Source organism: Drosophila teissieri, chromosome 2L (assembly GCF_016746235.2).
Source record: "Drosophila teissieri strain GT53w chromosome 2L, Prin_Dtei_1.1, whole genome shotgun sequence".
In the NCBI taxonomy this organism is placed as follows: Eukaryota; Metazoa; Arthropoda; class Insecta; order Diptera; family Drosophilidae; genus Drosophila; species Drosophila teissieri.
In genome coordinates, this window is record NC_053029.1 from 20344066 (window position 1) to 20369055 (window position 24990).

The 24990-nt window shown below is 42.9% G+C and overlaps 7 protein-coding genes across 12 annotated transcripts; 3 read left to right on the plus strand and 4 right to left on the minus strand.

Annotated features, from left to right (window-relative positions):
* Nucleotides 1–37: 37 nt before the first annotated feature.
* Nucleotides 38–5800, plus strand: LOC122617805 (protein kintoun). 2 transcript variants are annotated; one of them, XM_043793795.1, is made up of 5 exons: nt 38–194; nt 1443–2867; nt 3540–4563; nt 4626–4758; nt 5019–5800. In XM_043793795.1, exons 2-5 carry the CDS (start codon nt 1637–1639, stop codon nt 5169–5171), a joined length of 2541 nt encoding a protein of 846 aa, XP_043649730.1. In that variant the 5' UTR covers nt 38–194; nt 1443–1636; the 3' UTR covers nt 5172–5800. The 2 variants fall into 2 exon arrangements, with proteins under 2 accessions (XP_043649730.1, XP_043649738.1); XM_043793803.1 differs by lacking the exon at nt 38–194 and adding an exon at nt 835–984.
* Nucleotides 5799–12934, minus strand: LOC122617767 (DNA polymerase zeta catalytic subunit). Of its 5 annotated transcripts, XM_043793763.1 has the most exons (13): nt 12759–12934; nt 12471–12700; nt 12169–12413; nt 11868–12115; nt 11367–11811; nt 11182–11298; nt 10711–11121; nt 10556–10640; nt 10407–10493; nt 9238–10348; nt 7682–9168; nt 6490–7584; nt 5799–6431 (listed from the first exon to the last, which is right to left on the minus strand). In XM_043793763.1, exons 1-13 carry the CDS (start codon nt 12888–12890, stop codon nt 5816–5818), a joined length of 6309 nt encoding a protein of 2102 aa, XP_043649698.1. In that variant the 5' UTR covers nt 12891–12934; the 3' UTR covers nt 5799–5815. The 5 variants fall into 5 exon arrangements, with proteins under 5 accessions (XP_043649698.1, XP_043649705.1, XP_043649690.1 ...); XM_043793770.1 differs by having other exon boundaries at nt 7682–10348; nt 10810–11121; XM_043793755.1 differs by having other exon boundaries at nt 7682–10348.
* A 512-nt stretch (nt 12935–13446) lies between these two features.
* Nucleotides 13447–14758, plus strand: LOC122626716 (glyceraldehyde-3-phosphate dehydrogenase 1). Its single transcript, XM_043807083.1, has one exon. The coding sequence runs from the start codon at nt 13523–13525 to the stop codon at nt 14519–14521; it is 999 nt and encodes a 332-aa protein (XP_043663018.1). The 5' UTR covers nt 13447–13522; the 3' UTR covers nt 14522–14758.
* Nucleotides 14759–15706: 948 nt separating this feature from the next.
* LOC122611440 lies at nt 15707–16275 on the minus strand (the record flags this gene model as incomplete). The annotated part of the gene is made up of 3 exons (XM_043784542.1): nt 15707–15888; nt 15966–16071; nt 16129–16275. Coding segments are annotated over 3 exons (372 nt in total), but the record flags the coding sequence as incomplete, so codon positions are not given.
* A 181-nt stretch (nt 16276–16456) lies between these two features.
* On the minus strand, nt 16457–17198 carry LOC122626718. The gene is made up of 4 exons (XM_043807085.1): nt 17038–17198; nt 16896–16975; nt 16703–16838; nt 16457–16644 (listed from the first exon to the last, which is right to left on the minus strand). The coding sequence occupies exons 1-4, from the start codon at nt 17138–17140 to the stop codon at nt 16529–16531; spliced, it is 435 nt and encodes a 144-aa protein (XP_043663020.1). The 5' UTR covers nt 17141–17198; the 3' UTR covers nt 16457–16528.
* Nucleotides 17199–18086: 888 nt separating this feature from the next.
* On the minus strand, nt 18087–20863 carry LOC122626717 (calcineurin subunit B type 2). Its single transcript, XM_043807084.1, has 4 exons — nt 20618–20863; nt 20359–20398; nt 18756–19054; nt 18087–18701 (listed from the first exon to the last, which is right to left on the minus strand). Exons 1-4 carry the CDS (start codon nt 20618–20620, stop codon nt 18531–18533), a joined length of 513 nt encoding a protein of 170 aa, XP_043663019.1. The 5' UTR covers nt 20621–20863; the 3' UTR covers nt 18087–18530.
* Nucleotides 20864–21281: 418 nt separating this feature from the next.
* On the plus strand, nt 21282–23574 carry LOC122626715 (kynurenine 3-monooxygenase). Its single transcript, XM_043807082.1, has 3 exons — nt 21282–21625; nt 22134–23177; nt 23235–23574. Exons 1-3 carry the CDS (start codon nt 21512–21514, stop codon nt 23472–23474), a joined length of 1398 nt encoding a protein of 465 aa, XP_043663017.1. The 5' UTR covers nt 21282–21511; the 3' UTR covers nt 23475–23574.
* Nucleotides 23575–24990: the final 1416 nt, after the last annotated feature.

A 24990-nucleotide genomic window follows, 5' to 3' on the forward strand; every position in this document is an offset into this window, starting at 1 on the left:
TTTTCCAAAACCCATGAGTAAAAATACCAAAGCACTGCACACACACAAACACGAGCAGCCGGTCCAGAGGAAAAATTTCTAGAACGTCAAACTCGAACTTCGTGAAAGCGTCTATTGAAAAAAAGCCCATTTAACAGACAAATATAGTATTTAGTGCCGTTGTGCCCACAAGAGCAAAAGTATTTCCAATTCAGGTGAGTGAATAGTGTGTAATTAAGCAGTGAAATGACTGTGAGTAGTTATCGGTCCATTAGGCTGGTGTCCTGTGTGAAATTAACTGATTTATCTGCCCGGTGCTATAGAATAACACTAACCATTGGTATAGTTGGCGTTTTCATCTCTACTGCGACCGGTTTGTCCAGGAAATAAATAAGTTTCAGCTCGCATCGATCAAACGACAGTTTTTCCCCTCCCACAGCGCAGACATGTGTTTGGTCACGTAACTGTTATAATTTTCCTCGTTTTCCCCGGAGTGGGGATACACACGCCGTAGAGAAACATCTAACTGACCCCCTATTCGCCGCCCACCCAGCACATATATACATACATATATATTTAAGTTTATAATATCAGTTGGCACACGCAATATGTGTATGCATACATACATAGTCTGTGTGTAGAGATGCGGTCGTTTATTGTACAATTAGTTGGGTTGCGCCAGAAATCGGATAATGTGTAGTGGCGCAGGGGCGGAGGGCAGATTCTCGCTAAACAAAAACAATTGGGGGCAAGTGGTTTTCTTCGCGCTTATCAAAAAGCCCTCCACTGCGCAGAGGACGCTCTCTTTTTTGACTCGCGAGAGCCTACAATATTTGCCGGCGTTTCGGGCGGTGCGCTCTCATTCTTATAAACACGCTCGTCGGGAAAGCATCGGACCAAAGCACGAAAAAACAGAATAAAAAAATAGAAAACATTTACGCGTTCTTGAATTTTAGAAACTACGCAGTTGGTTTATTTATTTGCTGACTTATAACACAACTCGTGGTCAGTTTGTAGTCATGTAGAATCTACACACATCTGTACCTACTTACATACCGCCCATAATTCCGGCGGCTAGCCGGCGATTTTCAGCGACCTTACTGCGTCATTGATTTAATTTTTATTTGCTTATCTGCCGATAGGAATTTCATTATATTCAGCGGTGTTTGGTTACGATTTAGTCAGGACCTAGGGCAACCTTGGTTCTTGGCTTATCTCGGTTTCGATTGGAAAGTTTCCAGAGTTTCGCCAGGTTTCATAAGATTCAGGCATGCCCTGTAGGTTTATTTACAAAACGATAAAATACCCAGTTATACATTTATGTACATATATGTAGTCGGAACAAAAAAACTAGTCAAACGTTTCAATCGACTTATTTTCTAGTTCTTATTGCAGTTATACATACGTAATAATCGGCTATATTTCAAGATCGTCCATACTTATATGTACATTTGTAATTTCAGAACCTTCCAGAAATAGACACAAAACGCATTTGCCGAGGATTCGTAACCCAAAACTGAGCAACCCAAACAAATAAAAACATACAAAAACAAAGCCGCCGAAGTGATAAGAAAATTGTTATTTGTGTAGTAAAAGTGCAAAGAAGAGGAGACCCGAAGAGATCCCTCCGTGAGTGAAGTGCCCCTGTGAGAAAGCTATGTCCGCATCCGCTGCCCGATCGCGTAATAAACAATCCAAACTTCGTGACGATGAGCGGCTCGACATAAGCAAGGACGAGTTCAACCGCATCCAGGAGGCCTTTGGCCAAGAGGAGTTCCGTAAGCTGTTCTTCGACTACGTGGAGGAGATCCAGGACCCAGAGAATCGCAAGATCTACGAGAAGGAGATCACTGAGCTGGAAAAGGAGCGTGGCGTGGAGGTGAGGTTCATCCACCCGAAGCCGGGATTCGTGATCAAGACCGCCTTAGATGGCGAGCTCAAGTGCTTCATCAACATCGCTGGCTCTGAGGAGATCGAGAGGCCCAAAAACGAGGTGGCCACGGATCCATCGAGTGGCAGTCGTGGCCTAAACTGGTCCATTCCGATGGCCCAGACCTCGTCACGGGATGACTGCGACGCGAAAAATAACCACTGCAAGGTGTTTGACGTGGTCTTCCATCCCGAAGCCCTTTTCCTGGCCAAGCGGAACAAGCAGTTCCGGCAATGCCTCATCGATACTGCACTGGACGCAGTAGAGCGCGAGTACAAGGTCTCCCTGGATCGCGCCAACCTCAAATTCCCCAAGCTGGACTACAAGGGTATTCCCCGTCCTACTGTGATACGCAAGCTGGCCGACAATCCCACGGCCGAAGAACAAGAGCCACATCCTCTAGCGCACATGTTCCCCACAAAGCCACCCGCTCCCGGGATACCGGAGCCCCGCGTTCTGCCCATGAAAACAAAGCCCACTCCGGTGCCAGAGTTCACGGTGCCCAGATATTCTATTAAGCACAGCCACGACGTTGATTTGTCCGAGTACACGGACGAGTTGGATGCGAAGCTGCATGTGACCGTTCCTCGCTCTCTTGTCGTGGAGATCGAGCTCCCCCTGCTCCGTTCGACAGCCGAGTGCCAACTGGACGTCACTTCTAAGTCCGTATACCTTTTCAGCGAGCGGCAGGGAGCAAAGTACCGCCTGAAGCTGGACCTGCCCTTCTCTGTGGACGACAAGGCGGGCCAAGCCCGCTTTGACACGGACCTGCGTCGTTTGAGCATCACGTTACCTGTGGTCCGGAAAAGCACCAAGGAGGAAGCCCAGATGCACGACACCTTGCGCCACTTCAGCCGCGAGGACAGCGGCGTGGAGCTGCACTCCAACAGCGAATCGCCCGTGGAGGAGGATCCTGATGGCGAGCTCAGCGATTCCAAGCCGGATATCTCCGAAATTTGTAAGTTTACCATTATTAATAACTTATTTAAAAGTCAACCCCAATAGGGTTATTATTATATTTTATCGCAATTTGGTTATGAAGATTATTCCATATGACTCGACCTTTTTTTGATTTGTTAGTAATAGGTTTCAGATCTGATAAACTGAACAGGAAGGTGCGTGGCAAAAAGGTTTTTGGAAAATCGATAGAAATTTACAACACTAATACAAAAATAAAAATATTTCAAAACATTTTTCAAAAGTGTGGGCGTGGCAGCTTTGAGCGGTTTGTGGGCGTTAGAGTGGGCGTGTCAACATGAATCGACAAACTTGCGCTGCGTCTGTCTGTGGAGTCTGTTTGCTCATCTCAACTTTCTAGCTTAGTTCCTGAGATCTCAGCGTTCATACGGACGGACAGACGGGCATGGCCTGATCAAGAATATATATACTTTATATGGTCGGAAACGCTTCCTTCTGCCTGTTACATACTTTTCAACGAATCTAGTATACCCTTTTACTCTACGAGTAACGGGTATAATTACTGCCATCCTCTAAATATATGTACATTAAGTTGTCATTGTTCAAAGTTATTAGTTTTCTTTTGCTTGGATACTCTTACAAATAAATCAATGGTTCAACAACAGGGTGATCGTTGATTATTAATATGAATTAAATTTATGTGCTCTCTTAGCCTCGCCCACTACTGCGCCTGTGTGCCACGCTAAACGTCCGTTCCTGAAGAACTCCGTGCACTACCAACTGCCAAGCAAGTTTGATTGCAACGTGCTGGACAATGTGATGGCATTCGTGCTGCACGTGCCCAACGTTCAACCGGACTCCATTGAGCAGTTGAGAGAGCAGCGAAGCCTGCACCTACAGTTCGCTACCATCGGCAGTGGCTACTATCCCACCCACTACGCTTTTTACGTTGAACTGCCGGCGGAGCATGAGGTTTCCAGCATCGAGAGCGTGGAGGCGGAGGCCTGGGACAACAATGTAGTGCTCAAGCTGTGTCTGAGTTCGCAGAGCGAGACTCCTGCTAGCTATCTGGCCGGTCTGGATGCCACGGAGCTCAAAGAGTACTCAGTCCATGGGCAGTACAATGTAAAAAACAGCGGAAAAGCTAACGCAAAGGAGAATGCTCCTCTCGATGTTAAATTCGTGCACAATCAGGAGGGCCAGGCCCTGAAGGTTACCATTCGCCCCGGCACAAAGGAGGAGGAAGAGAAGGGAAACCAGGATCAAGAGCCCGAAAGCGATATGCAGCACCAGCAACAGTCGCAGAATAAGAAGCCCGGTAAGAAGCAACGGAAGAGGAACAAGAAGGAGCGCTCCCTATCCGAATCTGCCTGCGCAGATATGATCTTCCAGGAGCCACTGGCTAAAAATCCTGAGCTTCAACCGAAGACTATGTTTAAGTTTCCGTCGCAGCGTAAGCAACGCAGCTACTCGGAGTGTAACGATAGCACCGGTGGCTCCCATCGCGGCATCCTTAAGCGATTCAGCCGCTATGGACCCCGACCCTCGATGTCGGACAGCTGCTCCTCCATTGACGACTGCTCCTCGTACTCGTGTTCCGTGGATGCATCCGGAACCTCTCTGTTTTCTCATTCATTCGGCGGCATTCCCGAGGAGGACCGTTCGGATGCCGGGCTCTCGGAGAGCTGCAAGAAGACTGTTAGGTTTAATGATCACATCATGAAGCAAGTGTTCCGGTAAGTACCAGTTATAACCCCTGAAAATGGTTCGTAATTTTATAATTTACTCAATCGCTCAGACTCGACTCCAGCATCCTGGGTCAACGTAAGAAGAACCAGAAGCGACGCGATCTCAAGCTGCGGGCTCAGCAGCGTCGCCTCAGCGAAGGGGATTCCGTCGACTACGAAGAAACACGGGGCTCTGCCCTCAAGGTGAGATCAAGATCTAGTTAATTGAGCGAATATCCCCGCCGTTAGGCAGTTGGGTTGTTAGCTTGCTAATTGAATTAGAGGCGATCAGCGAAATCGGGCAGTTTGGCTTTATTTTCGTCACACCAGACATTAATACTGATCAAATCTAAGACAATATAGACAATTAGTGTAGAAATGGAACTTTATTATTTGGCAGTCTGGTATTAGATATTAAATATGTACCTTCGCATAATACTAATAACGTGTACTCAAATTTACAGCTACAAGAAAATCAATCAAGAAACTGTAACAAGCCAAATGGCGGGTCCGTGCTCCACGACAGCGGACTGGATCTCACTGGAGCACCAGGTGCCCACAGCAACAACAAAGAATCGGAAGCTAAGAACGCCCTGATGTTTGAAATGGATGATTAAGATGTTATTTAAACCATAAATATATTCATATTTTTTGAGTAATTTAGAGGCATGTTTTCAGAGTTTTTAAATGCTACCTATATGTTATCTAACGCTACGTTTTTTAATATGTATGCTGTAATTCCTTTTGTATCGAAGCAAATTGCTCAATTGGAAATATACAAAATTGTATTAGGCAACACGAATCAGGGCTAAATCAGAAATCAAAATATTAATGAACATCAAGTACTAAGTGTTATGTAATTCGGTTAATCGTTGAAACTGTTAATTTGAAAGATGAAATCCTACGCTGAACTGAAAAACCTATTATTATAGATTTCATATTCATTCTCATTGAGGAACACAATTGATGTCTTACAAGTTAGCAAACTGAAAGTTTTAAGTGAACATTAAGTGCTAATTTATTGGCTCCATGCTCAGCTCACATAACAATCATAACATGATAAACCTAAACAATATCAATAGTTAACAATTCCTCTAGTATTAAACACAACAGAATCACCCAATGCATAAGTAGATTATAAGCTTTGTAAATGTTTAGATGCAGTGGCTAAAGCTATGCATGTAATTTTAACTTGTATAAGCAAGCTGAAAGTTAAAATACATATACATCCCTAATGAATGAGAAATCCGGTATATCGGCACTAGAAGTGGTATTCAAGAAGTTTGTGCCAGTGCTCGACTTGGTGGAGTTCTCTTCGCTTTCCTTCCAAGACGTACAGAACTGGGCAGTCGAGGGAATCACACTGAAGGCTTCCCAGCCGTCCGCAACAAGCCTGACAGATCTGTCTGGTTAGTTGGTAACCTCTCTCCAGGCGCGCTGTCTTATCTGATAGCACAACTACGCATTTGGTGGCGTTTTTTATGCAGCTTGTACAAATGCCTGCCTTGGTTTGACGGCCACAATCAATCACGCAGCTGGTGGTAGAGAAATACTGGGAAATGGTGGACTTGGCACCTCGTGCACCCGCTAATTCGTTGGCATTTCCTACAGCTGGCGTCAAGAGTAACTTCCTTGGCAGACAGGCAAACCAATCATGGACATTGGCGCCTATGAGCAGCAGGCAGCGATTCAGCGGCGGAATGATTGCCTTGGTGATGTAGTAGATGGCGTTTATCTTATGACCCTCGTTGCCCAGGATGTCGTGCGGGCTACGCACCAGGCGGATTAGTTGCATGCCTGGCGGGCCGTTGACTATTATGAAAGGGACGCGTTCACCCCGGCGCGGCACATGTCGTGGGTCTTTTTGCATCCATTTTCTGAAAAAAAGGGCTATGACACAATTTGGGAATTGCACAGAAATATCGTCTAATTTACCGCGTGAGTTCTAGTGCTGGCACACAAGCCGTAGGCTTGTAGCCATTAAGGCCCCTGAATTCTTTTGCGAAAATCAGGTCCTGTAGGTTGGCCCTGCCCGACAGTAGCTTTGTGAACTGCCGGCAAACGTACGCCTTAATCTTGCTGACGTCTTGCGTCTCAAACAATATGCGTAGCACCTTTTCCAGCATTTTGGCCACCGCCGGACACCCATCTCGCCGCACAGTTTCTATGCCCTTTGCTTCGTAAACGGGATGCGCCTGGTCGGCTGTCTCGTACATATATCCCACATAACGCTTCTTGGTCTGCAGAATGCAAGGTTGGTAGACCTTCTCCAGTTTAAGCTTCACTGGCTGTGGATTCATTTCGGTGACGGCCTTAGCGATCTCCTCACCGATTCGAAAGGCTTCAGCTCGATTTCGACCAGGGACAAGAACGAACATCGAATCCGTATCGCCATAAACGACACGCACCTTCCACTCCTCGTTGTTCTCCACTAGTTTGATAGCACGCTCCAGGGTCTCCCGTCCTTTGGAAACTACAGTATCTCCCACTTCCACTGCAGGCATTCTGCCACTGAAGTTAGCGGCAGTGTAGCCATAGGTGACATTGGCCATCAGTTTAAGGCCCAACTGTCTTGAGTGAAGGATCCGTTGAAGTGCAGAGCTATCCTTATGGAGCTTCATCGACTGTTTGACCATTTGGCGAGTGTCCAAGATCTCGGTGAGCATGCGCGGCAAGATACCCTCGCGCACTTCGCGCTTCACAAATACAACGCCGCATGGCGAAACAGTAACTAGATCGTGCTCCAGTAGCTTCTGCAGCATCTGCCGTGAAACTCGAAGCTGCGATGCCCCAAATTCGAAGGGCGAACTACCGCCCAAGTGCTCTACTCTACCCAAGCATGTGGAGAAGCAGTAGTTGTAGGCAATGATCATGCTGGGATATAAGCTCTGAAAGTCAAGCACGATTAGTGGATCAGCATAGAATCGTGACTGCGGCTCCATTATTAGTGCCAAATACTCGGGGGCTCTCATATGAGCACGTGCCTGGACGCTAGGTGAAAGTGGCACCAGATTCTTTGGTTTGGCGATTCTATGAAGACAGAGAGATCATAAGAGTAAAATATTTTTTCCTTCTCAGTGATACACCAAAGACATTCGAATATTATAATGTCTTTGGTTACACTCACCTCAACATCATGCTTTCCACGCGAAACTGCGAGCCGCGCGATAGCACCTCGTAGAACTGAATACCAATGAGCTTGGCCATTTCGCTAGTCCGTCCCAGTAAGTCCAGCTGATCCAAAAGAGCCAAAGTGCCACGCACTCGCTCCAAGTAATAATCCATTACTAGCCAGCGGGTGCAGGGCGAGGCGAACCATTCGGTGAGGGATTTGGGAGTGTGCCAGGGACATCGTTTATGCAAGATGTGATATATTACGTTTTCGAATGTGTACGACGTCAATGCGATCTCAGATCGCATCAGACGCCATACGTCCAGCAGAATGCGACCGCAGAGTTTCATTTCAACATCCAAATCAGTGAACTGCTCCCGATCCTCGTCCACAAAGTCTCGGACCTTCTGTGTGGGCACTCGGGACAACAAGGGAGCGATGTTAAAGCACAGATGCTTGGCACGATCAATCACATAGCCCCAAGAACACATCTCGATTTCGTAACCTGCAAATATATCCGCATCCCACCGTCCACACAAAGCCAACAATGCCTCAAACGCCTCCGCTTCATTGGTCACAACTTGCACCTCAATATCCCGATCTATACCATGTAAAGGGCCTTCACTCAGCAAATCCTGGGCTGTATTAACCATTATATAGCCGCAGGCTTTGCTAGGGAGATTTTCATCCGGTAAACTGTGCTCGATAGCATAAAATAAACAACGAATCTCGTCGTGCATGGGATCTGCTTGTAGATCACCCCGCGTGGACACAAACACCTCTAAGGTTATGATTGTCAGGTGGTTGCAATCAATGTCGGCTTTCGCCTGCTGCAGGTTCTCCAAATTAACCTTAAACCCGAACGTGTTGTCCAAGGTGGCGTGGCTAAGTCCAAAGCTGACGTCGTGCTGCCTCTCCTGGCTACTACACTCTAGTTGTCGCAGAAAGGAACTACGATCTAGCTCCGACTGGGTCGCGCTACTGGAGACGCTTTGTTCGTTAGACTGCGAGCTTGTTGGTTCTTCCTCCTGGATTTCTTTAAAGTTGAGTCTGGTTCCATGCTGAAGGCGATTCTTTCCGGTTTCTTTAGTTTTGCTACTTATCGGGGTTGCCTTACAATTATTCTTAGCTTGGGACAAAGGTGTAAGGCTCAGACTACAGTCGAATTCCTCACCAGCATCTTCATTCCCACTGCCGCCTTCCTCAGCCGGCAGCATCATAGTGATTTTCTGCCGTTTGATCTTGATGGGGCTGTCTGAGTCATCGGAAGACTTTTTGGGTTCCTCCCGTTGACGAAAAAGTTCTTTGGCTTTTAACCACATCTGGGCTTCTTGCCAGGTGGGTGGTAGCTGTGCAGGCTCGATTGCTATTCTTTGTTTAGTGCTGAAGTACTCCCGTATTTGTTGTTCTCCCCGATGCCGCTGCAACATTGCCGGACCACCGATGGCTATCAGTTGTTGACGACGCCAGGAGGCCAATCCACGATCATTTCCCAGTACGCTCTGGAAGGGTTCACAATCATTTAGCTTGTTTCCTTGGATGTGGAGTACCAGGAAGCCCACCTCCGTTACCTTGCTCACATCGGAGGGATTGCTGTAGTAGGGCTTCTGGAACTCGTACTCGGGGATGTCCATTTTGCGGCTACCGCGAATTACCTCATCGTAGGATGGAGGCAGCTCCAAGGGAGTAATCACGAAGGAGTTACTATCGGGAGAAGGTGGAGCAGTTTTAAGAGAATCTATATTTATTTCGGGACTATCTAGCACGTCACTGAAGACCGACGGACTGTTCACAATCAGCGAATGTTCATAGAAACTTCTCATTAGCTCTGGTGTGTGGCTTTCATTGCTTTTAGGACTCAGCTGAGGCGTGGTCAGAATCTCAGGGGGTCTTATTGCTGAACTAGGAGTTAATTGTTTGGTTAGCAACTCCGACCGAAAGCTCCTTCGCAAGCGTTTCAAGTTGGGTGTTTTACGAAGTTTGTTGACTATATTATCGCTTTCCGTGTCGGATTCGATGGCCTCATCATCGCTTGTAGGATATGGGTTCTTCTCACTGGAGTTTGCCGGATCTCCAGAAGAAATAACAAATTGTTCCTGTGGAAAAAGTCCACTTTGTAACTTTTCATCACTGCTTATTTGATTTTCATCAGCCGTTTTCCGTTTAGTTTTGAGATCATCAAACTTTTTAGAAACACAGTTTAGCTGCTGCTGGGGACTTTTTGAGTTAGTGGAAAAAACTTTTGTTGTTTGTTCTAATGCAACAGTTACTTTCAAACTAGTTTTAGTATTTTGTTGGGGACTGAGTGATAGTCTTGCTCTTGTTAGAGGTTTACCACGATATGAAGTCGTCAGTACTTGTGGCTTAGTCTTTTCTATTTCGCTGAAACACTCATCGGGACCTTGGCATGGCTTAAGCTCAATGAAACCACTTCCTTCTGACCTGTGGGACTCTATCTTATGGGAACCCTCACACCCAACCATGTATAGATTATCTTTAACTTGATGACAAGTACTCCTTCGAGGCTTCTTAACCTCTTCTTCTGGTGGTAGTTGCTTGCCGTCAGGTGATTCGAACATGACGGACAAGCAAGGAGTTCTGTCCCTCGGCGTAAGGGAACAAATAATGTGTGTTTTATCCAGATTGCGAGTAGATCGTCTCCTACTACTAACAGGAGTACAGCTATCAGGAAAACAATAATATAAAATGTCTTGCCGTATAGAATATAAGTTAACCATACTCGTTCTTTAAGAGCACAAAACTGTCCTCAACACTTTTTCGTCGTAGCTCCGACATGGCTACTTTCTTGCGCAAAGAGATTTCTGGACTAGAAACAAAATGTTCGTCACTATAAGCCCTACATATGAAGAAAACAAAGAATTTGATTACCGAAGTTTTTCCGATTCTGGTCCTTGGTCTAGCTGCAAACTAAGGCGTGGATTAGACGATCTCCCTGTGAAGTCATCGTTGCTTTCTGCAATTAGTTATGATTTTTAAAAGTCTACTTCTAAGTAGAAGTTCTATCTTCTAAAAATTCTACGCACTCATTGCTGAACTGCTTTCAATAGTCAAAGCCAGCGGGGCATATTTCTTTGCCGCACTAGTTTTCGGAGTACGTGGTGATTTGGGAAGGCTTTTCTGACCTTTTGGGGTTGTTGGAGTCTTTGGAGGACTCGACTTTGGCTTAGAACTGATGGATTTAATGGGTGTTCTCTGTAAGCGATCATCAGCACCATCGACTTGCGGCAATTTAGTATATGCTTTTAGTTCCTTTGACTCCGCAAGTTCCAATTGACTTTGAGTTAGCTTAAGCAACAGCTCATCCACATCGTCGAGGACGGTGGAGTAGTCATGTCGGGTTTCTTGGTCTGCATCCTCGTCGGTGTCACAATCTTCGTCGAAGAGACCTGCAGCAGCTGCAGTCTCCTTGTCCAACAGCTCGGGTTTCAGTTCGACTAAAAAAAAAAAAGATCAGTATATACAATTCAGAACAAAAAACTCCATAAAGCACTCACAATTTTTATGTTGCGACAAAGGAGCCAATGAACTGTCTAGATCCACATGGGATTCATTTTCATTCTGCTCCTCTAGCAGCTGCAACGCATCCAAAAGTTCCAAGTCCTCCTCCCTCACTGAAGAAAAAATATTGATTCGTTTATTATCAAAAAGTATGTTTCAGTTTTGTCAACCGTTTACCCACAGGTGGCATCATGGGGTATCGCTCCATGAGGCTGTGTAAGGCTTAGAATTAGTTCCTCATCCACTACAGTTTCGTCCATGTAATCGGACTCATCCTTTGGGGTTGACAGGCTGACATTGCTGCTGTAGCTGCAGCTAACATGGTTTTGTATAAAGGAAGCATTAACCAACAGTTGCTGCTGATCCTGTGAGCACTCCTCCGGATAAACGGAGTTGGCTAGAAGTTTTTGCAAGTTGAACGTGCGTTTCTGGGCCTTTGTGCCGGGCAATGTGGTCTGTATGGTTACATTGGCAAGGGTTGTCTGATCTGACAACGTTTGCTCGGACAGCGTGGACTGCTCCAGTGTCATCAGCTTTCTCTCCAAAGCGGTGCGGTAAAATATATCGCTCTCGGCAATTTCAATCTGATGACGCTCTTGTGTTGGCGGTAATTGCAAAATTGGCACCTACAATGGAAACAAGGCTGTAGGATCTATCAATACAACATGGATTTCCGGATTACCGCTTGAACCTTCTCCGCATCGTCTGCATCGGTGTGCTTCTCCACAAGTTTTTGTCGGCGCAGTTTCTCATCATTCCAGATGGCCTCAATGCCTGGGTTAGTGTGGTTGCTCTTGCTCTTTGCCACCAGCTGGAACCGATTCAGTATGAAGTTTGAGCTGACATCCACCTCTAAGGCACTGCAGGCCATTTTCTTCGCGCTTATGAGGTCCAGCAGCTGCGCTGGCTTGACATTCGCATAAGGAATTTCTAAGGGTAGAAAGGCTAGTTAGCAACTTGAAGAGATTCTGTACCCAGCTTACCCTCATCATCATGGCTGCGTCGAAACTTGAGAACCTCCAGCGGAACATGCACATAGCTCATCCCGTACAGATTGTAGTCAATCATAAACTGCAAGATATAGGGCACATGTGACTCATGCGGACTGAAGTTTTTGCTCAGGATAGCACCGCTTTGGAGAAGGTTGGCGGCGCGGCGAACGAACCGCGGATTGAACAAGTAGATCTTGAGGAACTGATGTTCCACGCGATGGTAGCCATAGAAGGGTCTGTTAAGGTATGTCGGCTAAAGATTTACACCAAAAAGACGTTTAGGAAAAACTCACATGCCTTTGACCAACTGAATTTTGAACACATGCTGGGCGTTGGAGCTGCCTTGACCCAGGGATATGTTGATGGCCTTGTCTAGGTGCATGGCTAACTGCAGAATGGCCCGCTCCAGGCACTCAAAATCTTTCTTGTCGTACGGAATGTAGAAATAGGGGAACACGCCGTGTACATGCATGCAGGTTTTCTGGCCTCTGGAGTTGCCGCCAAAAACCCGAATCACTGGCACCTGTAATGAAATAGATCGTTATCCCAGTTTTCAAGAGTGGTGAAATAAAACAGCATACCCGCTTGATCTCTTTGCCGCGCAGCTCCGAATAGCAAGGATCCATGCCGAACTGTGGCTTCTCCATATAGAAATCCGCGATGACGAGGCGGACGGAGTAGATTCCATCGATTCCCTCTGCAGAGACTGCCATTTCGGACCAGACATAGATTGGTTTTCGCGGAGATATTAGTTTTCAATTCGATTCAAATTAGAGTGACCCTGATTCGAAAACATCGGTCTTTCGATTGTTGCTATATGAATTCAAACTGAATACATTTAATCATAAAATAATATTTAAAAAAATTTGTAATTTAGAAGAATATATTTAGAATTAAACTACTTAAGACAAAATTTGTTGAAAAGAAATAGCATCTTAAAGCCCTAATGCAAAATGAAGTAGTTTTATACTTTTACTTTTTTATAAACTATTCCGAAATTTTAAAAAGTTATCCTCTTACTAAGACTTGCAATCAATGCATATCTCCAGTTGTTTTGTACATGGGACCTTAAAGCAATCAATCCTTTTATATGAATGCTTTATTATAATTTTCAAAAATAATTAAAAGTTTTAAATTCGATTCTAATCGATTTATTTCAGGCTTAACTTAATTGAAGTGTGACCTTCGCAGGCCGCTGGCGAAATACCCATCTACCCACCGTCACCCCCGCAGGAACCAACTCATAGTTTGCGAAAAAAGCTCCGGAAAAAGGAAAAAGCGGCAGTCGTAATAGCGAACTGAAACTGAACGAGAGGAAAAGTGAAAAGACAGCAGAAACTCAACCATGTCGAAGATTGGAATTAACGGATTTGGCCGCATCGGCCGTCTGGTGCTCCGCGCCGCCATCGATAAGGGCGCCTCCGTGGTGGCCGTCAACGATCCCTTCATCGATGTCAACTACATGGTGTATCTCTTCAAATTCGACTCCACTCACGGTCGTTTCAAGGGCACCGTTGCGGCTGAGGGCGGATTCCTGGTGGTGAACGGCCAGAAGATCACCGTGTTCAGCGAGCGCGACCCGGCCAACATCAACTGGGCCAGCGCAGGGGCCGAGTATGTGGTGGAGTCCACCGGAGTGTTCACCACCATCGACAAGGCGTCAACCCACTTGAAGGGCGGTGCCAAGAAGGTCATCATCTCGGCCCCATCCGCCGATGCGCCCATGTTCGTGTGCGGCGTGAACCTGGACGCCTACAGCCCCGACATGAAGGTGGTCTCCAACGCCTCGTGCACCACCAACTGCCTGGCTCCCCTGGCCAAGGTCATCAATGACAACTTCGAGATCGTCGAGGGCCTGATGACCACCGTGCACGCCACCACTGCCACCCAGAAGACCGTTGACGGTCCCTCTGGCAAACTGTGGCGCGATGGACGTGGCGCCGCCCAGAACATCATCCCGGCCGCCACCGGAGCCGCCAAGGCTGTGGGCAAGGTCATCCCGGCCCTGAATGGAAAGCTGACCGGCATGGCTTTCCGCGTTCCCACTCCCAATGTCTCTGTGGTGGACCTTACTGTCCGCCTTGGCAAGGGAGCCACCTATGACGAAATCAAGGCTAAGGTCGAGGAGGCCTCCAAGGGACCCCTGAAGGGAATTCTGGGCTACACCGACGAGGAGGTGGTCTCCACCGACTTCCTCAGCGACACCCATTCGTCGGTCTTCGACGCCAAGGCTGGCATTTCGCTGAACGACAAGTTCGTCAAGCTTATCTCATGGTACGACAACGAGTTCGGTTACTCCAACCGCGTCATCGACCTCATCAAGTATATGCAGAGCAAGGACTAAACGCCACTATCGTACAAATCCGGGGCGCAGCAGCTGGTCAGGAATCACTGTTGCATAATCCAAAAGGCGCGCAATTCAATTCAATTGCTTTTCTTGGTTAGCTCTTAAAGTTACCATTCAAATGCACAAAATAGCCATAACTACGCAAATCTATTTATTGTTGTCAAATAAAGTATCGCCCTGTTACTGTATTTAAATGCCAGCTATTTAAAAAATAAAACTTGTGCATAGAATTAACTTTGCTTGTGTAAGCCCAAGGGCGTGTGAAGGGCATCGACGAGTAGACTTGCTGAGATATGCAATATATACGTAAAAAGTATCTCTGCTTCGCCTGGGAGCCACGCAAAACTCAAAGAAACGACGTTTCTATTTATGTACAAATGTGGTTGCCAATTCTGGGAGTCTGAAATTCACAGATAACAAACATATACATATTTTCTTATCGCTGCACTTCGAAACCTGTGCGGATCCTGTTTGTTTGACTTTAAAAACAACATACATACATATGTACATAAAACGTATAATTGAACTCAGCCTATATATACCAAAAAATGTTTTCCTTTTTTTTTTGTGGAAGGATGGTTTGTTGTCATATATCGACCTGCATTCTAATACAAAGCCGCTTTCTTATGAGTATAACCAAGGTCATGGAAGGTTATATGCTGTTTGGTACATAGCTTTTCCGCATTTCAGATTCAAATCGATTAGTATCAGCCAGGGATGCAAAGAGCGGGATATTTGAAAATGCTGTCATTTCAAACACTATAGTTATCAAACACTCCACTATCAAAATAGAATACAAATTGGAAAAACAAATAGTAAAATGAAAACAAACTTTCACACATTTTTTTAAAAGTGTAGGCGTTGGAGTGGTCGTGGCAATACAATTTTGGGCGAACCGATAGAAATTGGCAAGACAATTAATAAAATGAAAAAAAATCTAAACATTGTGGGCGTGGACGTTTTGGCAGTTTGTGGGAGTTAAACGGCTATATAATGATGATAAACCAAATTAAAAACTGATTTCAACATATCGTTCTGTCAGTTTTCATTTTTATGACCTTCAAAATATTTTAGAAATATAATAAGACCGTTGAAGCTGTAGTCCACAATATTAAATATAATTATTGCAGATTTAACAAAGCGATTTGCGTTAATAAAGACAATATACATATAACCCAATCGTAGATGTTTACGTGTTTTTAATAAACTCACGATAGGCACAAACCAAATCCCATTGCAAATGCATCATATGGGATTTACAAAAATACTTTTGATTTGCATGTCGGGATACGTCGGTGGAAGCACATCCTTGATCATCCTTCGAAAGGCCTTCTGCCCCGCATTTATCGACCTTCCAAGGCAGCCTGAAAGTAGTTTTTAATTTAAAAAAAAGGTTTGTCAACGACAGTATATATAATATATAACTCAATTACACATGCACCTATCATTGGCGCTGCGAAACACATAACGATATACACATCGCCCATGGCCAATGCACGAGTACCCATCAAGAACATCGGACAGGGAACATAAAGCATGTCCTTTTCCTACGATGAGGGAAAGTTATTAAAAATAGGGTAAGCGGATTGGGGAACGTGGCCTACCCTTGTGGCACCGAGGATGAGGACTGCGCTAGTGATGATGTGTATGGCCGCAATGTGAATTCCAAAACTGTAGGATAACTCTGCAGCGAGGTTCGCATTAGTTGTGCCCGTTTTTGAACTTTTAACTCGTTTCAGTTGCGGAAGTTTTTAAGGTGGTGCAGGGCAGTGCAGCTTACTACATATGTATATATTACTTACCATAACTTGCCTGATTATAAGTCCCATTGGAAATTTTAATGAACTGTAGAAAAGGTATAATTTACCCTGAAGTAATGATAAGAAATTGCATCGTTCTAGGTTGGATTCAAAAAGCGCTTAATAAGCTTTTACATTCAAGCTATCTAATCTTCCTTTAATCTTGTTTGTTTTTATATTTTAAGTGATAACAATCTTTATATATCTATATGTGATTAATGAAATCCTTCTTGGCGGACAAGGTGGTATATGCTGGTGGCTCCTCCTTGCGCATCCTGTCGAAGGCCTTTTGCACGGAGTACAAAGCGCAGCCAAGATAGGCTGAAAGTGCAGGATTTTGTTTAAATAGCTGCTTAATTTCTGTGTGCTAGCAACCTACCTGTGAACGGAACCACCATCGCCGGTATAAATATCCACGATCTTCCCTGGACTATCAGTATAATGAGCAGGTAAACCATCAAGTACATAAAGAATCCTGTGGTTATCATCCACGGCACAAGAAACTTGTGCCTTTGCTGTATTGCGCAAAGAGATAAGAGTGTTGGGTCCTGTGCATTGTCTACTTCACTTACCTTTACAGCTCCTACTATGAGAACAAGGCTGCCCAATATCTGCAGAGACGAAATGTGAATTCCCAGTTCGTAGAGTCCCTCTAAAACGAAATAGCACTATGCATCGCAAAGATCTCTCAGAATAGGGTGTATATACGCCTACGTCTCCAGAAGTAATCGTCCATCAAAGCCAAATAGGTTATGGCAAAGGCTATGGACAAGCAGCCCGAGCAGATGATTCCTCCTTTGGTATCCAGCTTCAACATATTTCCGATCCCATAGAGAACCTTGCAGTCTGCTGATTATTTCACAATTGAATGGGACTACTCGTGGTAGTGTTGGGTGAGCAAGCTTTTGCCGCAGACCTTATCTTATCTTGCTGTAGCTCCACCATCGCAACAATTGAAAATTCGTTAGAAAATTTGTTCGTTAGTGTATAATTTTATTTTTATTGAAGGATTTGCTTATTATTGCTTCGACTGGCCAGCAAGCTGAGCCTTCCACGCGGGCTTTTCGATGGGGTCCCAGCTAGTTGGCTACACCATTTTACAATGATATATGATCTCGAGTCGATTATTTTAAATAATGCAATGAAATTGATTAGCTAACAAATTGAGTGGCGAGTGTGCTAAAATTTGTAAATTGTAAAATTTGTAACATGCATTTTTACTATTTGGTTTTCTTGCATCTTTAACTAGTATAATTAGGTATAAAAAAATGTTACTGCAATAGCGCCATGCACCCCACGGCATTGCTTCATATGTATTGATGTATAATTATTCGATTTTCAGTTAACTCGCTTTATAAACTGCAAAATGTAGCATATTTTAGAAAACTTTCGAGGCGTAATTCTGCGTGAGAATTGTTTAATTTGAGTTAAGTGGCGGTAGATTAGTTAAGGTAGACTTTAGAAACGGCAAACTTCGCCTTCCCCTGGTGTTATCAAGTTAGTCAAGATATATAAAAATACGTAGGTTGTAACATTCGATTAGTACAAGTAGGTATGTATAAATATATAAAAAGTACACAACGTGTAAATTAGACTAAGTCAATAGAGAAGAGCTCCTTCGGGCAGATTGCTTAGCTGCCCCGTGCTTGTGTTCTTCTCATCATACTTCATATTTTGATTTGTTTTGTTTTGTTTTTTGGCAAAATCACAGGAGAATTAGAAATATAACATTAACATGATAGAGCGAAAGTGAAAAACTCTCATTTACCGATTCGAAAGAGCATTGGTTCAACTTGGTTTGCTTTATTTGCCTTTACTTGCACGAAGTTAGTTTTCGCTTTAGTTTAGTTTTGCTTCTAGGGGTTTTGAATTCATTAAATGTATAATTGTATAATAAATTATGACTATATATGCATTTATATATAAGTATATAGATGTATATATTTAAGAAGTAAGTAGGAGGCGCATTATTCCACTTTTCAACTTAGGATAACAACATTGCATTTACGATTTCTTTCTAAGCCTTCAATCGCTGTACTGACTGACTGAACTGGCGCGCCAAAGGCTTATAACAATATTTAACTAGCGACTTGCCGATCAAAAATAATAACCATATAAATAGTGTTGATAGTGACAATCGAAGGATGCCGACGTGTATAAAATAAATAAATAACATCGCGTAGAAAAGGATTTGCGTTAAACCTATTTTAGACATCGACTACCATCTTCTTGTGAATGTCCGTGTTGCCGACCACAGAACAGAACTCATCAAACGAGATCTTGCCATCCTCATCCTTATCCGCGAAGCCGATCGTCTTGTCCACAATCTGCTGCAGTTGCGTGTCCTTCAGATTGTTGCCCACCATCATTTTTAAAACCTTTAAAACAACTTTTCAGTGCGATATGCTTATAGTGAAATTCGTGGGTCTTGCCTGAAACAGTTCGCCATTGGAAATGTAGCCATCGTTGTCCATGTCGTAGATGCGAAAGGCAAACCGCAGCTTAGAAAGCTTGTCGCCCTTGACGCTGAACTGCGACACACCCTGAATAAACTCTTTGAAGTCTACCTCGCCGTTGCCGTCCGCGTCGAAAATGTCGATCACGCGCTGCACCAGCGGATTCTGTTGAAGCTCCGGCAGCGACATGAATTCATCCACGCTCAGCGCGCCCGAATTGTCCAGATCCAGTTTCCGGAAGCGTTTTCCCAACCGCCGGATCTCGTCTGCGTCGACTGTAGAAAGACGGGAAATATCGGAAAAGATTCTGTTAGAAATTCGAATTCCTTGTGCACTTCAGTGTCAAGAGCGCTTAGGGTATGATTATAGTGGAGCTACCATAAGCCTATTCTTACTTTTTTTTTTATATTTTAAAAATTGTTTTAAAATTTTTTAAGTTTTAAAGACTACTTTTTACACTTGAAAGTAAATTTATATACAGCTGTGTTCATAAAAATAGCAGTGCTCATGAGCTGCAACTTTAAACTTAATTTTATATATCAAAAAGTAAATGAATGTTCACAAACTTAATTTTGTTTCAACTTTGTGATTATTTTTAACAAAAACAAATCAATTTTGTATTAAAAATGTTCAAAAATCATGAGAGCGGATCCCTGTCAAGCGCTGCCAGGACGCGCAGGACAGGACGGCCTCGCAGATGCCAGGACGTAATAAAAAATAATCGGTACACGACTTAGTACTAACCCAAGCAAACAAATTAAAATAGTTTTTGGAGTTCTACAATGTTTTTTTCAACTAATTCCACTGTTTTCATTGGCCACTGCTATTTTTATGAACAGCTGTAAACAGCACTTTTTTTTTTAAATGAATTATTTAAAAAAACTAACAACATTTTTAATACAAAATTGATTTGTTTTTGTTAAAAATATTCACAAAGTTGAAACAAAAATAAGTTTGTGAACATTCATTTACTTTTTGATATATAAAATTAAGTTTAAAGTTGCAGCTCATAAGCACTGCTATTTTTTTGAACACAGCTGTATATGTATAAGTTCTACCTTGTCACAAATATAATTGACTAAATTCAAACAAAAGATATTCAGTTATTATTCAAGCTAAACTGCTGTAAATAGTTGAAAATAATTTGCAAATATCTGCATATTTATACATCCTGTTAGTAGATGTAAGCCCAGATTTCGAGATTCTGGTTGAGATTGTTGGCGATTTATATTTAGCATCCGGTTGTCTGTCGATCGTCAGATAATATTTGTGACAAAGACACATTCTAGAATGCCAATTTTGAAATGGAATGATCAGGTGTAAGATCTCGTGATGGTGCGGAATAAAAAATTGGGAATTTAAAATTGTATTTCTACGCCACGTTTAGTTTACATTCCACTTTTGTTGGCCATTCGCGTATTGACATATGTATATACATTCGTGCGTACATACGTACATGCATACCGTATCTAAACGTACACTCCTACATACATATGTGTATATATATTCCCATGTTTGCATATTCATAAACAGCTGCCATTCTGTTAAAATGACATTGAGTGAACTATTTCGTACTTACAATTGGAACACATTTCCATGGGCAGTGATGTTTCATTTCCCTGCAGGCAAAAATGTATATGTTAATTGGGGAATTTTATTATTTTGCAATGCCAAAAGAGAGGAAGAGTTGGGGGTGAAAAGAAACACAGAACGGAATTTGACTTTATAACGGTACAAGCTCCCACAGCCTTCCTGCGCTCTCTTGTTTGCCCTTTCCCGTTGTCCGCGTCTTCCCCTTTTGCACTTGTTCTTCGCTTATTTTGGTGGCATTTTATTACCATTTTGGTTTCGCCTTTTGTGGTTCGCCTTGGATGCTATCTATAGAGTAAAAATAGAGTTCGCTTTTTTCGTCGGTCCGCTTTTGGTTTTCCTCTAGTTCCTTTAAAGTCCTACGTCGAGTGGTATCCTGCACATGCTACTAGGGTTTTTTGGGCGAGGAATTACGGTTTTGTTGTGAAAATATTCGATTTTCTATTGTGCATGAGTTTTTCCACAGCAGCTTTCGGTGTGACCGTGATTTTACCGACAAATAATACCTTGCAGCGCAGGCAAAAATACCAGAAAGCTTAGCGTTGGCAACGCGATGGCATGGCTGGTTTGCATTTTAATTTAAATTGGAGCGGTTTTTAATTCCGAGACATAAATTGTGAATTTGTGTTTTATTCTTGAATGAATAATCTACTTACTGTATCGAAAACATCTCACTTTTTTTATGCAAAATCTTAATCTTACCCATTAAGCATTTTTTGAGAAGTACTTTCCGTCTTTAGTTTAGTGGTAAAATAATATTTATTCAAACCGTTTTCCGTTTCATAAGCAATCATTAATGTTGACTCACCATTTACAGTTCTTATCGGTTTAAGATGTTGAATTATATCATGTAATCTGGGCTGGCCTAATCTAATGTTTTCTTATCGAGAATTCTGTGTAGGCTTAATCATATATTTTCTCCTTGTCTATCCTAACATAGATATAGGAAGGAGACCCCAAGATAAATGTTTGTGGCTACGCCGCTGCATTTGGTTGGCTTCCCGCAGCAACATCAAACAACCATAGATACCATTTACTGGCCATCTGAAATAATCTCTTGGTTAAACATTTCCCCAGCCAGTTGACTGGCTTCCATTTCGATCCCATCTTCATTTCGCTGCCAACGAACCACCAGAACAGTCATGAGCCCAGGAATCATCAGACAGGAGGTGAACGGCCGCCAGGAGTCTACAGAAGCTCGGGGAACCGAGAGACATGGACCACGGCGTAGGGTGGCGGTTGTCGGAGCAGGTCTAGTAAGTGTGATAAAGTCTTATAAGTTGAATGTCTGAAGACATTCCTACATGTTTTAAACACGCTACGATATCATGTACAGATTGCATGTTTATAAATATAGTGAATCAAATTTAGAGTATATCACCACTTACATAATATGTTCTATATTTAAATTAGATTAATACGTGCTCAGACTTAAGAGAATTTACAAATCTAATTTAAATATGGTTATAACTATGTTCAGAGTGAATGATTCTAATTCAGGTTCATGTTTTTTAAAACAATGCTTTGCTAAGCAGTTGATCATAATGAAATGCCCATCGTAATAATTATAATAGTATTAAAATACTTTAATACTTTAAATATTTTCCTCATCATTTTCAAAATCTTCCAAATATGCTAATGAGTTTTATGTGTCTTTACATACATACATAGTTTGAAGCCTTATCTTTAGTGTTTTCAAATCCCTGGTTCCAGATATAGTGCTCTTATCACACTTTCTGCGCATCTCATTCTCCATAACAATAGGTGGGTTCTCTGGCAGCCTTGAACTTTGCTCGCATGGGCAACCACGTGGACTTGTACGAGTTTCGAGAGGATATCCGCCATGCCCTAGTTGTTCAGGGCAGGAGTATCAACCTGGCACTTTCCCAGCGTGGCCGGAAGGCGTTGGCCGCCGTAGGTCTCGAGCAAGAGGTGCTGGCCACCGCCATACCAATGCTGGGTAGGATGCTCCACGATGTGAGAGGAAACTCCAGTGTGGTCCTATACGATCCCATTAACAATCAATGCCTGTACTCCGTGGGACGCCGTCAGCTCAACGAAGTCCTTTTAGATGCCTGCGATAAGCTACCCAATATTCGCTGCCACTTTGAGCATAAATTAACAAGTGCTAATCTAAAAGAGGGAACCTTGGAGTTCCAGAATCCAGCCAAGAAATCTGTAGCTGCCCATGCAGATCTTATAGTAGGCTGTGATGGGGCCTTCAGCAGCGTGCGCCAGCACTTGGTCCGCTTGCCGGGTTTCAACTACTCCCAAGAGTACATAGAAACGGGGTATCTGGAGCTCTGTATACCCTCGAAATCGGGGGACTTCCAGATGCCTGCCAACTACCTGCACATATGGCCGCGTGACACATTTATGATGATTGCTCTACCGAATCAGGATAAATCTTTCACGGTCACCTTGTCCATGCCCTTTGATGTCTTTGCTAGAATTCATAATCAAAACGATCTCCTGGAATTCTTTAAGATAAACTTCCGGGACGCACTCCCCCTGATTGGAGAGCAACAGCTCATAAAGGATTTCTTTAAGACCAGGCCACAGTTCCTGGTGTCCATCAAGTGCAGACCGTATCACTATGCGGATAAGGCACTGATCCTGGGCGATGCCGCCCATGCAATGGTTCCGTACTACGGCCAGGGAATGAATGCTGGAATGGAGGATGTCACGCTACTCACCGACATTTTGGCCAAGCAGCTGCCAATGGACGAGACGTTGACCCTGTTTACCGAATCTCGCTGGCAAGACGCCTTCGCCATTTGCGATCTGGCTATGTACAATTATGTGGAGGTGGGTTTCGGAGCTAGAATAAATATGAATAAAATATGTGTATTCCCTACTTTGCAGATGCGAGACTTGACCAAACGCTGGACCTTCCGGCTCCGGAAATCGCTAGACACACTGCTCTTCCGTCTGTTTCCTGGTTGGATTCCTCTCTATAACAGCGTCTCCTTTTCCAGTATGCCTTATCGTCAGTGCATTGCAAACCGGAAGTGGCAGGATCAGCTGCTGAATCGAATTTTCGGCGCCACTATTTTTGCTGCCATAGTAACTGGAGCAGCTATATTTGCACAGCGATTTTTTTAAATTAAATATATTATAAAGTTAATCGAGAGAATATGTTTTAAAAATGTTTGTATACTAGTTACTTTTTTAACCAATAGCACACAAAAATTTGACTAAAATGTAAAACTTTTACGTAACTATTATGGGAAATGAAAAGTGTGGACATCCCAATTCTGATGATAAAATATCTTATGGTTAAATTACGCAAATCTTGCGTTAAAAGATAATAACAGAACAACATTTCAAAGTGGATTGGGTTTATAAAAAGCCATATTTGTGTATCACTGACCATTTAGAAAGTTACTACTGATGTGTTCATATGCCTAATAAATGTTATGCGTTTTCCCTATTAAATAAAACATTTTTCAATGGAAAACTTTGTTAACATGAGGCACGATGTATGTATGTATGTATGTATTTTTTTTTTTTTTTTTTTTTTTTTTTTTTTTTTTTTTTTTTTTTTTTTTTTTTTTTTTTTTTTTTTTTTTTTTTTTTTTTTTTTTTTTTTTTTTTTTTTTTTTTTTTTTTTTTTTTTTTTTTTTTTTTTTTTTTTTTAAAAACAAAAAAAAAAAAAAAAAAAAAAAAAAAAAAAAAAAAAAAAAAAAAAAAAAAAAAAAAAAAAAAAAAAAAAAAAAAAAAAAAAAAAAAAAAAATAAAATTACAAAGCTAACACTTACAAAATGCAATTTCAAAGGGTTTTTCATTTGTCTCTATTATATTTAAATATCCAGGACAGGGTTTTAAGTGTATTAACATACATATATATTTGTTTATTAATATAACTTTTAATAATACTAATTAATCATACGTATGGATTAGGTGATAGGCTCCATTTCCAATATCATACCAACAAGGTTGGAGGAATTTATAATCGACGAAATAACGGTTTAACTATTGTTTACTGTGGATTCACGCAGTTTTTGTTTATACATACGTGCACATGCCCGTTCTGTATGTTGGCAAAATAATTGAAATGTCTTATTGGCCGCGTGGCTACTACGCATCGCATTTGGTCTAAGAGATTTTCAATCGGTGGACGTGTTAAGATATTTTTGGGTCTGTTTCATCGCTTTAGCTATTGAAACGGCGACAGCCAAGAATACCGCCCAATGTGATTTTAGCTGCTTCGCCAATTATGTATTTCTAGTCGTAGTTTTGCAGCCTTGGTCACGTGATCGTGATTCCGAGCGCCCGGCAGTTGCACTTGCAAACTTGTTTTTCTACAGATTCTGAAGGATCAGTGGGCTAGATCCTATACATATGTACAAATACATACATACATAATTCATATGTATAAATGGTAATAACTCGCAAGCTTTTTTGCTGCGACAGTGACAGAGAAAGCTCTTAAATAATTAGCATTCGGTTGCCACCCCAACCCTCACGCTGTTTCAGACACCCACCCGTTCGAAGGGTGAAGGAAGAAGGGAAAGACATAAAGAGAGCACAAGGTCGGCGCTTTCTCAATTTCGAAACGCCAACGCCGGCCGGTATTTCGTTATTACAACAAAGTGATCGTAAAAAGCTACCTCGTCTT

Excerpts from the sequence above, each read along its gene's own strand:
- LOC122626718 (XM_043807085.1), bottom strand. The coding sequence starts at position 17,140 with ATGTTGAAGCTGGATACCAAAGGAGGAATCATCTGCTCGGGCTGCTTG. Across the intron at positions 16,976-17,037 it reads GGACGATTACTTCTGGAGAC|AGGGACTCTACGAACTGGGA; the intron begins GTAGGCGTATAT and ends ATTTCGTTTTAG. Across the intron at positions 16,645-16,702 it reads GATGGTGGTTCCGTTCACAG|CCTATCTTGGCTGCGCTTTG; the intron begins GTAGGTTGCTAG and ends CTGCACTTTCAG.
- LOC122617805 (XM_043793795.1), top strand. The coding sequence starts at position 1,637 with ATGTCCGCATCCGCTGCCCGATCGCGTAATAAACAATCCAAACTTCGT. Across the intron at positions 4,564-4,625 it reads ATCATGAAGCAAGTGTTCCG|ACTCGACTCCAGCATCCTGG; the intron begins GTAAGTACCAGT and ends TCAATCGCTCAG. Across the intron at positions 4,759-5,018 it reads CACGGGGCTCTGCCCTCAAG|CTACAAGAAAATCAATCAAG; the intron begins GTGAGATCAAGA and ends TCAAATTTACAG.
- LOC122626715 (XM_043807082.1), top strand. The coding sequence starts at position 21,512 with ATGAGCCCAGGAATCATCAGACAGGAGGTGAACGGCCGCCAGGAGTCT. Across the intron at positions 21,626-22,133 it reads CGGTTGTCGGAGCAGGTCTA|GTGGGTTCTCTGGCAGCCTT; the intron begins GTAAGTGTGATA and ends CCATAACAATAG. Across the intron at positions 23,178-23,234 it reads CTATGTACAATTATGTGGAG|ATGCGAGACTTGACCAAACG; the intron begins GTGGGTTTCGGA and ends CCTACTTTGCAG.
- LOC122626716 (XM_043807083.1), top strand. The coding sequence starts at position 13,523 with ATGTCGAAGATTGGAATTAACGGATTTGGCCGCATCGGCCGTCTGGTG.
- LOC122626717 (XM_043807084.1), bottom strand. Across the intron at positions 19,055-20,358 it reads CATGGAAATGTGTTCCAATT|TCGACGCAGACGAGATCCGG; the intron begins GTAAGTACGAAA and ends GTCTTTCTACAG. Across the intron at positions 18,702-18,755 it reads CCAATGGCGAACTGTTTCAG|GTTTTAAAAATGATGGTGGG; the intron begins GCAAGACCCACG and ends GTTGTTTTAAAG.
- LOC122617767 (XM_043793755.1), bottom strand. The coding sequence starts at position 12,890 with ATGGCAGTCTCTGCAGAGGGAATCGATGGAATCTACTCCGTCCGCCTC. Across the intron at positions 12,701-12,758 it reads GCGGCAAAGAGATCAAGCGG|GTGCCAGTGATTCGGGTTTT; the intron begins GTATGCTGTTTT and ends ATTTCATTACAG. Across the intron at positions 10,494-10,555 it reads CCAGAATCGGAAAAACTTCG|TCCAGAAATCTCTTTGCGCA; the intron begins GTAATCAAATTC and ends TTTTGTTTCTAG.